Source organism: Heterodontus francisci, chromosome 5 (genome assembly GCF_036365525.1).
Source record: "Heterodontus francisci isolate sHetFra1 chromosome 5, sHetFra1.hap1, whole genome shotgun sequence".
Classification (NCBI taxonomy): Eukaryota; Metazoa; Chordata; class Chondrichthyes; order Heterodontiformes; family Heterodontidae; genus Heterodontus; species Heterodontus francisci.
This window is the reverse complement of record NC_090375.1, coordinates 197,055,640-197,069,708: the sequence shown is the minus strand read 5'-3', so window position 1 is coordinate 197,069,708 and position 14,069 is coordinate 197,055,640. Positions and strand designations below refer to the sequence as shown.

General features: G+C 40.1%; 1 protein-coding gene across 2 annotated transcripts in view; it reads left to right on the top strand.

The window, feature by feature from the left end:
- LOC137370230 (septin-7) overlaps positions 1 to 12,522 on the top strand; it is a 139,685-nt gene extending 127,163 nt beyond the window's left edge. The window contains exons 9-13 of one of the 2 annotated variants that reach the window (XM_068032590.1): positions 3,267 to 3,392; positions 5,343 to 5,363; positions 7,232 to 7,367; positions 10,142 to 10,287; positions 11,457 to 12,522. In XM_068032590.1, the coding sequence (XP_067888691.1) occupies positions 3,267 to 3,392; positions 5,343 to 5,363; positions 7,232 to 7,367; positions 10,142 to 10,287; positions 11,457 to 11,496 (469 nt within the window). In that variant the 3' untranslated portion in view covers positions 11,497 to 12,522. The remainder of the gene's footprint in view (positions 1 to 3,266; positions 3,393 to 5,342; positions 5,364 to 7,231; positions 7,368 to 10,141; positions 10,288 to 11,456) is intronic. The other variant, XM_068032591.1, reaches the window with a different exon arrangement.
- Positions 12,523 to 14,069: the final 1,547 nt, after the last annotated feature.

The window sequence follows — 14,069 nt, the reverse complement described above, 5'->3', positions numbered from 1 at the left end:
GAGGGTCAAAGGGACCTTGGTGTACTTGTCCATAGATAACTGAAGGCAGTAGCACAGGTAGAGAAGGTGGTTAGGAAGGCATATTGGAAGCCTAGGCATAAAAGATAAGAGCAGGGAGATTATGATCGAGCTATATAAAACGCTAGTTAGGCCACAGCTGGAGTACTGTGTATAGTTCTGGTCGCCACACTATAGGAAGGATGTGATTGCACTGGAGAGGGTGCAGAGGAGGTTCACCAGGATGTTGCCTGGGCTGGAGCATTTCAGCTATGAAGAGATAGGCTGTGTTGGTTTGCTTAGAGCAGAGAAGGCTGAGGGGGGACATGTTTGAGGTACACAAAATTATGAGGGGCGTAGATAGGAAGAAACTTTTTTCCCTTGGCGGAGGTGTAAATAACCAGGGGGCATAGATTTAAGATAAGGGCAGGAGGTTTAGAGGGGATTTGAAGAACTATTTCTTCACCCAGTGGGTGGTTGGATCTGGAACACAGTCTGAAGAGGTGGTCGAAGCAGGAACCCTCAACATTTCAGAAGTATTTTGATGAACACTTGAAATAGAATGAGGCTACGGGCCAAGTGCTGGAAAATTGGATTAGAATAGATAGGTGCTTGATGGCCGGCACAGACACAAAGGGCCTGTTTCTGTGCTGTATGACTCTGACTGAGTTATCATTCTTGCAGCTTAATATGTGGAAATGGTTGTAAAGTGAAGCCCTACTTAGTTTCCAATATTTATTGGGTATGTATTTTTATAATTCATTGTAAAAAAAAAACTAACACTAAAATCCTACATCACTGCCCAATAAAATACTCACCAGTCATATCACATTACTTCTGCAATCAATTTTTAAGCATATATGCCATGTTCTAGTGTGATATATGTTGTGAAAAATCACGTTACACTGTGGGAGTGGGGTGCAAACATTGCTAGTTCAGTTTTTAAAGTTACAGTAGAATCTGGTAGAAGCCAGGTTTACAGTGGTTTGCAAATGTTAAAGAAAAGTTTAGCATGTTTCTTTTGTGGGGGGTGGGGAGTTGGGGAGAGCTGGAAAGGAGTGAGATAGATATTGTCTCAATTTAGCCATCCAATTTTAAACCAAGATTTAATCCTCCTATTTAATATGCATTGATTCGATTCTAACCAACTACAATGTGGGGGAGCAGGTGCCATGGTCAAAGCTACTACAAATGATCAGACTTGAAAAATCACTAAATAACCTGATGACTCTGCTTCTGAGAAGTTGCTGTGTAATACTATCTTCCAAATCCAACCTATTTTCCAGATTCTTGAAGGGTGGGTGCTAAGTGCATTAATTTTATTCCTTTAACTGGCTGTGGCTTTCAGACTTAGGAATATAACTTTTTTTTCCCCACATGTAAATTAAATTTGACCTTAAAGCATTTTTATTTATTTTTTATTTAGAGATGCAGCACTGAAACAGGCCCTTCGGCCCATCAAGTCTGTGCCAACCATCAACCGCCCATTTATACTAATCCTACACTAATCCCATATTCCTACCACATCCTCACCTGTCCCTATATTCCCCTACCACCTACCTATACTAGGGGCAATTGCTAATGGCCAATTTACCTATCAACCTGCAAGTCTTTTGGCTGTGGTAGGAAACCGGAGGAAACCCACGCAGACACAGGGAGAACTTGCAAATCCACACAGGCAGTACCCAGAATTGAACCCGGGTCGCTGGAGCTGTGAGGCTGCGGTGCTAACCACTGCGCCACTGTGCCCCCCATTTTTAATTGGTGCTTTCACAGTTAGTAAACACAGAAGAATGATTTGTCATGGCCACTGTCCATCTACACAGGACTGATTTGTTTTAATGTTCACATTTGTGCATATAAATATAGGCTTCCTAGTGTAGAAACTAGGGGGGAATGTTGAATATTGAAAATATAGGTGTGTACACATTTCAGATTTGAAATGAGAATATGGACATGGGCTTTACTGTAAATAGGTTGTTGAACACCAAAGAGATTTTACTCTGGTTTAAATTGTTGTGCATGAGCAAAAACTAGAGCAAACAAAAAAGGAAAGCACTTGTTTTTTGTTACATTTTAGAAAGTTAAATTAACATCTTTGCTCAAACTTTGAGGCATGACTTATGGAATCCTGGCAAGATCTGTAATTCTCGGGGAATAGCTCTAAGGTTAAGTTTGAACACTGATGTCATTTACTTTGGCAATGTGGTATAAATAGAGATGTAGAACAAACTCTCTTCTGTTATAAAGCTGGCTTGTGTAGAAAGGAGTGATGGTTTGGCTGTAATCAAGCCACTATGTGCTATGGTCTTGTATTCTTTATTTCATAAGTCTGAAGGCTGCAATAGTTAAAGTACTATTTGTATTCTGCTTCAGTCTTGCAAAGAAGAATAGAGCGAACAGTTTGCAGGCTGAATGCTGTGACTCAGTACAGAATCTACTTGCTAGCAAGTGTAACATCAAGATTTGATTGTAGGGTGGCTGTCAGCCAGTTGGAGCTTAAGAGCATTCAGCCCATCTCCACATACGAAAGGCTTGACTGTTTCAAGATGCTGTGAAAGGCCAGAGTATCGTGCCAGCCCCTCTGGAGGTTATTTACACAGTTATCATCCTGCACCTGATGTCGACCCATCTTAGTTGAAAGCTATTAAATGTGTGGGCTATTGTAATGATAGAAACAAGCTGTTGGGAGCAAACTGCTGTTTGTTTTTGCTGAATGCACATTTTGTGTGAACCAGTTTTCATTCAGACACACTTGGAGCCTGAGGGCTTGTTCATTCTAAGATGGAGTCATGCACTTTGAATGTGTAGAACATCATGGTTTTCGGTAGCTCAGGCAGGGGGTGTGGGTGGGGAAGGAGTGGTGCGGGGGTGGGTGGTGCTCTTGGAGCTGTTGAGTTTCAGAAGTTCAAGCAGTTTCACAACAGTTTTCAGTGATTTTTCTCAGCACAATAGCTTTGAATTTGGCTCAACCTGTCAGCTGTCCTGAAATTTACTGCAAAAATGGGTTTTAAAATGAAATATGATTCATTAAGTAAACTACTCCAGATGAGGCAGACACAAATTGAAGTAGACACCTAATGTAAGTTGTGGTGTTGTAGCTTGGAATACTTTATATTAAAGACTGTATAATAAAACATTTCTGCCATCTTCTTGGCTAAGTATTGGCAGTGGCTATTATACAGATGGAACTTGATTTGCGATGGTATTCAGAGGTATGTGGATTGTCTGCCAGATTGTCTAATCTTTTGATTTCCCACTTTACCCAGAACTCACATGCAAGATCTGAAGGATGTGACCAACAATGTTCACTATGAGAACTACAGGAGCAGAAAGCTGGCTGCAGTCACATACAATGGTGTTGATAATAATAAAAACAAAGGACAGTTGACCAAGTAAGAAACTTCTTTCATCCTGCTTTGTTGTTTGGGCATTTCATTAACCCTTTAACTTCTTTGCACAAAGTAAATGGTGGCCATCAAAACTGCTAACAGGATTTGCTGAAAATGTTCTATATGCCTTCAGGAAATTCTTTCTATTTGTTCACTATGTCCTCAGTTAGCAAACATCTGGAAACCTTATGCAGTCTGCTGTGCTTAAAATGCTTTGCTTTTGTTCCACTTTCACAAGAAGCATTTCTAATCTACTTTCATGGTTTCCCAAAAGTTTGGCTGTTCTTTGCACTGATGGTGAGGAATATTCTGCTCGGCAGTAATTGATCGTAGGTACTTTAAAATGTTTTATGAATGAGGAACAAGTATAAAATTCCTTAAATATGTGTTGGCCTTACCTAACTCTTGTATAAGGAGATACTCTTATTTACTTGTGCCTGCACTACTTATCTGCATTTAGCCAAGATGTGGAGTTTCTTGTAAGATGGAGCACAAGGCATTGTCAACAGATGCATTGCTTTGAAACGCACATGCATAGCTGTTTTGTTCTGAAGGGAGTATTGTGATATTTGTATTGCTATCTTAAGCCACTGAGGTAATTAACCATTTCTTTCTGTGGCCTCCCCATGCCAAGCACTTGACCTTGATCAAATGGATGGAGAGGCAGCTCCAAGATCACTGCCAGTGCTGATATGCATCCTGTTCATCAGTTGGTGCACAAGATCACCTTCACTGATGCTCCATTCAATGTGAAATTACTGAGGTTTCATACTTTAGCTCATTGCACTGACACAACTGAAACTGCTGGCTCACTGTGTAGGAAATGATGGGAGTGAGCCTAGTGTTCAGTTTTTCTCATTTGACTTTGGCTTTTAAACTTTCAGAAATCTCTAATTCAACGATCCAGTTGATTGTGGTTTTAAGTTATGAGAGTTCTGTGATGGTGTTCTTGAGCTATTTTTAAAAAAATTGTTTTTTTTTTCCATTGGCCTACATTTGTAACCATATTCTTCCATACGAGTGGTATAAAGGAAATACACATTTTAAAAAACATGGAGTCTGAAGGCAGTATTTCTGAAGGTACCTGATCTTTTAAAAACTGTCAAATGGTAACAGAATATAGAATAATTCAAGTATTCTGGGAATTTAATTGTTTTCAAAGTTTGAAGGCTGTTATGTGGCTTGAAACTTTAAATCGAGCACATTGATCAGAAGAAATGCTGTCTTTGTAAAGCTGAAATAAGTTTTTCAAACATCAGAACTTTTTGTAAAGTAATTTGGAATGAAAAGTGACTGACTGAAATTGCCCAGCACCAACCTTGTCAGAATGTCTGTGATGTGCAAGATAATATGCTGCAATTAAACATCACCTGTCAGAATAATATACTAAGTAGCACTTCAATTGGAAACAAGTTTTACTTCTTAATGGAGCTAGAATATAGGGAAATAAAGAGCATATTATAGAATTTTTTTGTGGTCTATCTAGTTTTGTATCCAACTGATCAGCTTCGTAAACAATTGGTAGTCCAGCCAATATCTTAAGAACCATTCAGTTGTTCTGTTTTCACTGTTTTCCCACTAAGCAAATCATTACTTTATGGCAAATTATTTTTCATGTGATACGTGAACATTTTATTTAACAGTCTCCCATAGTTTAGAGACCCACCAACAGTTTGGAATTTTCTAACCAATTCAATTAGTCATAACACACATTTTAAATTATAAGACTGTGGGGCAGGATAAATCAACTTGCAGTCGGATACCTTGCATATCATGTGAAAATCTGAATGTAGAAACGAGCTGTATTCTTGAAAGCTACACATTTGCACCATTGAAATTGCATAATGTCCAATTTTAAATGTTTTATTTCATCTTTATAACCTCTCCATGTAATTTAATGTAAAGCTGTGTTTTCCTCATCCTAAGTGTCTGTGTATCTGTTTTTCTTTTTAGATTTGACACAGTTGAAGGCATGTAAGTGGTTGTTTAAATTATTTGTAAGAACGTTCCAACACTTCTTAGCTTCAACTTGAATTTCAGTTCTTTTGGACACAGAAGTGTTAACTTTGACATTGAGTGGGATTTCTTCAGCGTTATCTCCACTAGGTGGTCCTAATTTTTTGAAAGAATGCTTGTTCCAAGGATATTTCCTGTTGCCAAAAAATTACCTAATTGGTAGGAAAAAAATAAATCCAATATCTGGACCTAGTGAGTAAGATCAAGTGTAAATTTAAATATTTTCTTTCAAGCTAAAGTATTAGAGAATAATATGGTGATATTTACTTTAGATATTTTTAAAAATTATACAGTTTGACCTTTTAAGTTCAACAATGTTATTTTTGGAACAATCTACAGAACAAACTTTCTCTGCTAGATAAACATGTATTTTCTGGTAAACGTATTGCATATGGGGTAGGTGGCAGGAAGAATGAGAAAGCTTCCATGTGTAGATGTTTGTATGTAAGCCCTTGAACTGCTTTTTGCTTTCCTCTTTTCCACAGTTCTACAAGTCCTTTTCGGAGTGGCTGCCAATCCAATAGTTTTGTTTCGTGCTGTCCAGCAGTACCGTGCTCTGACCCTTTTTCCTTCTATTTCCCTTTTATTCAATGGCGGCAGTAAGATGCAAATAGTACTGCAGTCATTGAAGTTGATATTAATGACCCTGCTTATAATTGCATCCTTCTCATGGGCATCTAGGAGAAACGGAGCCATGTGATTTTAGTCAAAGGAAGTAAGGTGGTGTCATTCCCCAGCATTGCTCTACAATAAAACTATGCAGAACAACATCCTTTTTGACCACCATCGCCTTCAATGTACGGATCTTTATACTGAAGGATTTCCGTCAGGATGACTGGGACTTTTTCTTCAGGATTCTACTAGCTGGTTTTGCATTCCCTTTCTCTTTGTTTTCCTTAGGTACCGATCACTTGGCTTTTATGGGAATGATGTGATTTTGTTTCTTTAATGATTAGCTTTAAAAGTACTTGTCTGAATGTAAACCTTCAGACAATGTTTTTAAAATAGTGTTAATTTGTGTATGATCTAAATGAACAAATCTGGAGATGTTTTCCTTGGGTGTCTGCCCCCCTGCCCCCCACCCCCCCGGGAGCTCATTCCTTTATAACAAGACTCTCCTCCTCTTCTCCCACCCATCTAATCAAAATATATATTAAATACTTTTGCTTAGCATTCTGTAGCTATTCATGCTAAGTTATAAATATATCCAAATTCCTGTTGAAGTAGGTATTTATTGGGTCTTATCTCCATACTGCTTTGCCCCCGTTTTCTGATATTTTTCATTTCATGCCCCATGGTGCGGGAGGGGGGGGGTAGCTAACCAGTGAAATCGGCTCTGTATATATTTGACCCAGATCTTACCAGAACTGTACTGCATTCCCTTGCAGTGTCTCTTGGAAGCCATCTGGAGGTATAAATGGTAGATAACTCATGAGCCCACTAGGGAAAATAAATTACTTTGACAACTAAACTAAGAAAGGCTGTGCATTCACATGCACGCAATTTGTTCACAAAGGGCAAAGCAATATTTCCCCCTCTTTCCATTAGCTTTTCGAACTGACTAGAAGGAACAAGGATAGCAATTTCTCCAGAGGCATGAAGAAGCCTTTCCTATTCCATTTCCAAAGGTTTGGGGTTAAAGATGGGACAGTGTGGTAATCATTTTGATGGCATTGACCTGTTTATGATGGCTTGGCACGCCTGAAACGTTTTCCTGATTTGGATCTTCTAAAAATCTAAATCACATCTATCCTGTATTTACATCTGGTGTGCCTGTATTTTGTGTATTGTGAAACTAACTCGTTAATCCTCTTTACTGACCATAGAAGTCCTCTGGCCCAGATGGAAGAAGAACGGAGGGAGCATGTGGCAAAGATGAAGAAAATGGAGATGGAAATGGAACAAGTCTTTGAAATGAAGGTCAAGGAGAAGATTCAGAAGCTGAAAGATTCTGAAGCAGAGGTATTAACACTTAATACAAACGCCTTTGTAATTTGCTAACTGTTCTGCATTTTCAAACATCTGCATCTACTGATTTCAGAACAGGTATTGCTTATATTAGTGTGCTGATGTGTGATCACTTCCCAAAGTACAACAATTGTTGAGTTCTGAAGTATTTTTTGATTAACTGGGTGTCGTGACACACGGGTCCCTTCACCCTGCTAGAGTGTTCCAGTCAAGCTACTGAGTTGTCAGCCCATGTTTTAAAAAAAAAAAATCGTCCTCTGGATTTGTGTTTCTGAAGGGGCCAGCATTGATTTTCCATCCCTAGTTGCCCTGCAAAAGTGATGAGTGGACTGCCTTCTTGAACCACTGCAGTCCATGCTGTTTTGTTATAGAATTTGATTCAACTGAGTGACTTGCTAGGCATTTCAGAGGGCAGCTAAGAGTAAAGCACGTTCATGTGGGACTGGAGTCGCATATCGACCAGACCAACGTTAGGGTGACAGGTCCTTTAAAGGAAATTAGTGAACCAGTTAGGTTTATTATGACAATCCAACAGCTTCATGGTCGCATTTAACTAATAACAGCTTTGAATTTCTAGATTTTTGAAACTGTGTTTTGAGCTTGTGTTCTCCAGATTATTAGTCCAGTAAGTTCAACACTGTACGTTCTTATATGCTTGCCTGATGTGGAGTTCACACACTCCCTGTGTGGATGCACTGCACTTAACCGAAGTTTGAGTAATCTTTTCTCATGGTTTAACTCTTTAAGCCTCAGTATCATTCAATTGAATCTGTGCTGTAAACTGTCTGGGTACCTATTTCGATGGTTGACTTGGTTAGAAACTTTAATTGCTGAGCATGGAACCCTGCCCCCAAAAAGACTCTGCGTAACTCTTCTCCCTCCCCTCTTTCGGGGTGGTAGGGGTGCAAGCTAATGAACCACTGCAGTCCATGCTGTTTTGTTATAGCAGTTTGATTCAACTGAGTGACTTGCTAGGCATTTCAGAGGGCAGCTAAGAGTAAAGCACGTTCATGTGGGACTGGAGTCGCATATCGACCAGATGCAAGCTAAAGCAGAATCATGTAGATATTTCCCTTGATTTTCTGTTTTCAAATCGAGTATTTCATAAATGGCCATAATCGGTCAAATGGAAGCAGAAGTTTGGCTTAAAATTGGGAATTTTTGCCTTCTGCATGGTTATTCATTAATAACTAGCAATAAGCAGCTTCTGTACTGCAAGCGACCTGCATGAGTTCCATATTTCACTGAGGTAATTGGAATTTTTGTAGAAATCTAACAGTATTTGGACTTTGCTTAGATGAATAGTTGACGATGGGAAATGTACACAAGGTGCTCGCTTAGCATTGCTCGATTTGAGTTCTGTTTTTCGTAGTTAAAACTAGTTAATTGTCCTAAATTCTCAACTTTGATTTTACATTTTTTGAGAAACTCTGATTCCTTCCAGAGCAATCAAGCAGGTTGTGTCTGTGTTTATTGCAGCAGCACCACAGTAACCTGTAATTAAAGCATTAACATATAAAGTTGCAGAAAAAAATTAGCCCCATATGAAGGGTTATAGGAACATTGGAACAGGAGGAGGGCATTCAGCTCCTTGAGCCTGTTCTGCCATTCGTTTAAATCATGGATGTTTTGTACCTTAACTCCATTTAATCATCTTTGCTCCATATCCCATTATACCCTTTTCCAGCAAAAAAAAAATCTATCAATCTCAGTCTTGTAAATGCCAGCTGATGCCCCCGCCGGCCCCCTCCATTATTCAGATTTTTGGAGGGAAAGTTCCGGATTGACTCTACCCTTTATGTGGAAAAAGTGCTTCCTGGTTTCACTTGTACGTAGTCCAGCTCTAGTTTTAAGATTGTGCTTTCTTCTAGATTTCTTACACCGCTGGAAATAGTTTCTCTAGCTGCCCAACGAATCCCTTTATCATTTCAAAGACCTTGATTAGATCACCCCCTCACCCTTCTATGCTCAAGAGAGTACTACCCAAGTTTATGTAACCTGTCCTCATTATATAACCCTTTCTGGTGAATCTGTGCTGTACCACCGCCCTTGCAAGGCCAATATATCCTTCCTGACAAACTGAACACAGTACTCCAGGTGCAACTGTACAACATTATCCTACTTGGAAATATGTCATTTTTCCTTCATTGTCACTGGCTCAAAATCCTGGAAAACTCTCCCCAACAGAGCTGTGGGTGTACCTATACTACATGGACTGCAGCAATTCAAGAAGGTGGCTCACCACCACTTTCTCTAGGGCAGTTACGGATGGGTGATGATTGCTGGCCTTGCCAGTGATGCTCACATCCCATCAATTAATTTTAAAACCCATTTGGGCTTTGTAGTATAGCAGTTTAAAAGTTGATGAACTGAGGGCTTCAACTTTTGTTGTGTTATCTTTTTGTGCTATGCCACTTGTTTTAAATGTTTGCAGTCATGTCAGTATGGCACACAAGTGAAAGGGACTCTCAAAATTAAAAACCAGCTTTGTTAATCTGCTTATTCCAAAAGAAAATGTTTTAATTTGTGAGTGGATGGCAAGGTGACAGCTTCTCCTTGCTTTCTCCTTCATCCTGATCCCTGTAGTGAAATATCTAGGTTTCACTCTCACTTCAGTGTGTGGAATGAGTGCTGCGTTTTAGTTATGACACGGGTGCAGGAGGCAACAAACTGTTGTAAGCAGTATTGGATTGTGAAATGTTGAGGGAGGGACACCATTCAGGGGACGATTTGAGCCCAGTTTGATGTAGTTGCCTTGTGTTTTATAGCTCCAACGACGCCATGAGCAAATGAAGAAGAATTTAGAGGCGCAACACAAAGAACTTGAGGAAAAGCGTCGCCAATTTGAAGATGAGAAACAGAATTGGGAGGCTCAACAGCGCATTCTGGAACAGCAAAAACTAGATTCTACGAGGTATGAGATGAACTCTGTAAATGTCAGATTGCGGCTCGCTGTTCTGAATTTCCATTTCTCAGATTTTTTTTCGACAAGGTGACACTGGCTTTAGTTTTTTGTATAACACATCAACCCCTAGTCTAGAGCCAGTAGGCGCTAAACTCAGCTATTTATAAGTGCATGTTTCTGACTGTACATCAAATCACAGACCCTTGATAGAGAAGCAAATGTCCAGTGAATTTATTAGGATTTACATGTCCAACTGCAAATTTCAGGTTCCTATTTACCATCTCGCAAAGGGGCAGAGAGCAGCCTATTTCTATTTCTCGCAGGTTTTTTCCTCTTTCGTACTTGAGGCAGAATCTGGTAATGTGGAACAGTATCATGGTTGTGTCAATCTTTGTTGATTTGCGCACGTCCGTGCCCTTGTGGGCTTAGACAGTCATCTGCCTTTGTCCATGAATGAAAGGAAAAAAGAAAGACTTGCATCTCTTTAGCGCCTTTGACCTCAGCATCCCAGAGTGCGTTGCAGCCAGTGATGTGATTTTGAGGTGCAGTCTCTGTGATGTCGGAAACATGACAGCCAATTTGCACACAGTAAGGTCCCACAAGCAACATTGTGATAAATATTGGCCAGGCCACTGAGGAGAACTCCCCTGCCATATCAAAAGTGTCATGGGATCTTTTACACCCACCTGAAAGGGAAGACAGGGCCTCTGTTTAACTACTCAACCAAAGGGTGGCACTTCTGATATTGCAACCTCCCTCAGTACTGTGCGAGGGTGTCAGCCTGGATTTTTGTACTCAAGTCTGTTGAGCGGGACTTGAACCCACAACATTCTTACTCCAAGACAGCCCACTGAGCCATGGCTGACTCCCACATGAATGGCATCAGAGCAGAGCCTGATCCCCACAATATTTCTGCTTTCTGGCATGAATCGCTGGTTAACAAATCACAATGCCTGGCCCCCACCTATCTCCCAGGACACAGAGACGTCGCTGTACCTGTAAACTGTTATAGCTGAGACCAGTTAAATGCATTGGTCAGGGATCAAGCATAGGTCTTTGGCATGCTCCCACTGAGTCATCAGCAAGGCTTAAGATGTGCATTTAACAAAAAAAAAATTATATTTCATTATATTTTCCAGACAGCCTAACTGATATATTTATTTTGTTTTATTTCAAAGGACCTTGGAAAAGAACAAGAAGAAAGGGAAGATCTTTTAAAACATTTGAAGACCACCAAATTATGTACTTGCCAATTTGCCAGCCCTGGAGATAATTCTTTTTTTTTGAAAGGATTCAACTTTGCACCTATTATCTTTATAATGTTAATGTATTAGCATGTGAAATGGCCAATCTAATACTATGTTTGTACATTAAGTTCTATTTGTAGTCTCTGGTATAGGAAGTTAGAAAAGTCTTGAGTTCTCTGGGGTAACGTATGTAGAGACACAAACAAATTAAAAAAAAATAAAAACATGCCTCCCTTTTTATGCAGATAAACGTGTTACTGTCATGCAATCATGTTCTGGTGGTTGATTGTTTACAGAATATTGTCTGTTCTTCCGTAGATGTGAGAACTTTGAACGATGTTTATAAGGCACAGTGCTATAATTTGTTGCAGCTTCACTCTGCTTCAGAAATAACACGAAAACCTCATACAACGCAGCTATAGCATAGTCTTGTCTTGGACACATTTTGGTTCTGGGGCAACACCAGTTTTTCTTCCACCTTTCAGTGTTCTCCTGTCTCCAAAACGTACAGAAATATTTAAAACTAATAGGGCTTGTGTGGAAACTCAGCCACTTACATAATGTGTTGTCTTAGATTTTTGCTGTTTCTGTTCAATAATTAACATTCTCTAGCAAGACATTTACCTTTTTTGTAACTGCTTCATTTATTGTAACAATTAATTTAGATATTTCATATATTGCCCAGCAAAATGCTAAAAATTTTAAAAAAGCATAGCTTTTGTATGTTAGGAAAGAATTGGGGGGGAGGGATTCAACAACGTGCTTTCTCTTGCATTTTATTGTAACTGACTGACTTATGTACTGCATTGTATGTATGCTCTGGAGCCATTAATGCACCTTTCTCCAGCTGTGTGCAGTCAAGCTTGTTATCTCCGAGGGGGGAGGGGGGGGAGGGAGAGAGAAAGAGTCACATTTAGCTGTATACATGTTACCCATCTCTGTATTTTTGTTTGTATTGTACAGAGTCACATAATAAAACAATGTTGTGATGAAGTAAGTGCTTTTTGCAGCAATGTGATATTTTATTGACCGTCTGGTTTGCTGCCGTGTTAATAGAAGTCTCACTTGGGTTTGCAATTAACCTGAAGATCATGTTTCTACTGGTTTGGAGATTAGCTTTAGTCTGTCACTAAGGGCGCTGGTGAAACACTTCTTTGCTTAGTTCAATCTTTGATATCTTGAATCTCGCCCAAGTAGCTTTTGTTGCTTTCACTGCCTGCAGTGTGTAAGAAAAGAAAAATTTGAATTTTCACAGCATCTTTTACAACCTCAGGACCTCCCAAAGCACTTTACAGCCATTAAAGTACTTTTGAAGTGTTGTCACTGTTTAATGTAGGAAATGTGGCAGCCCATTTGCAAATAGCAAGCTCCTACAAACAGCAATGTGATGGTGGCTGGATAATCTGTTTGTGATGTTGGTCGAGGCATAAATATTGGCCAAGACACCAGGGAGAACTCCCCTGCTCTTTGTAATAGTACCATGGAATCTCATACACCCGCTTGAAAGGGTTAATGTCTCTTTGAAAGATGGCGCCTCTGACAATTTGACAACGTAGCATCCCTCAGTACAGCACTGGGAGTCTTAACTTAAATTTTGTGCTTGTGTCTGGAGTGGGGCTCAAACCCACAACTTTCTACGTTAGGTATTGCTCACCAGGGGGGAAATAAAGTTCTGGTCATGACTCTCGCACTCTCCAGAGGAGAAAACACTCCCATCGGTACTCAGAACTGAATACGGGTTAGAAAGTTGGATGCCCTCTGTGGACTCCTGTGCAACCTGCCTTGTCCTCCTCGTCTGTCTGGCAGCCACCCAGTCCTTCTCTGCCTGTGCTCTCTTAAGGTGGGGTGACCACCTCCTGAAATGTGCTATCCACGTGCATCTCATCCTCGCAAATGACTGCAGCTGGTCCTCAAGTTCCAAGTTTCGGTGCTTGTGTTTTTGCATTTGGTGGCACTTTCTGCACATGTAGTTGTCCAAGACATAGGTAGGGTCCTGGAGTCCCCACATGGCAAAGGATGTGCATTTGACAGGTATGAGCAGCCCTGCCATGCCACGAATTATTTGTTTACTGCACTAAAAATTGAAAGTTAACTAAATGCAATAAATGGTTGTAAATAGAACGAACAGACAGGTAACCACCTCCCGAACACTGGTATTTTAGCTTCCACTTAGCAGATGGACTTAAATGTTGGAGGGAAAAAAAAGTAAAAATCAGTGGGGAAAAAAAGGAAGAAAATACCCACTTACCAACCAGCTCCCTGTGCCTTGTTGCTCTCTCTCCCCTCTCGCGCTGTTAGTAGCTCCGCAGTCCCACCCAGCCAATCACCTACCTGCTTCGATAATGTACACTTACCAAAACTAATCTACCTTACTACTATTAATATACCTTACCAATACTAAAATGTTACCAAATATTTTCATTGCAGCAGCTTATTCGGGAGCAGAGAGTGCGAGCGAGTGAGCAGCTGGGAAGGTCAGTTTCAGCTTAAACTTAATTCCCTTTTGTTTTTGGCGGACCATGGGGCTGCTGGGTAAGTAAAACC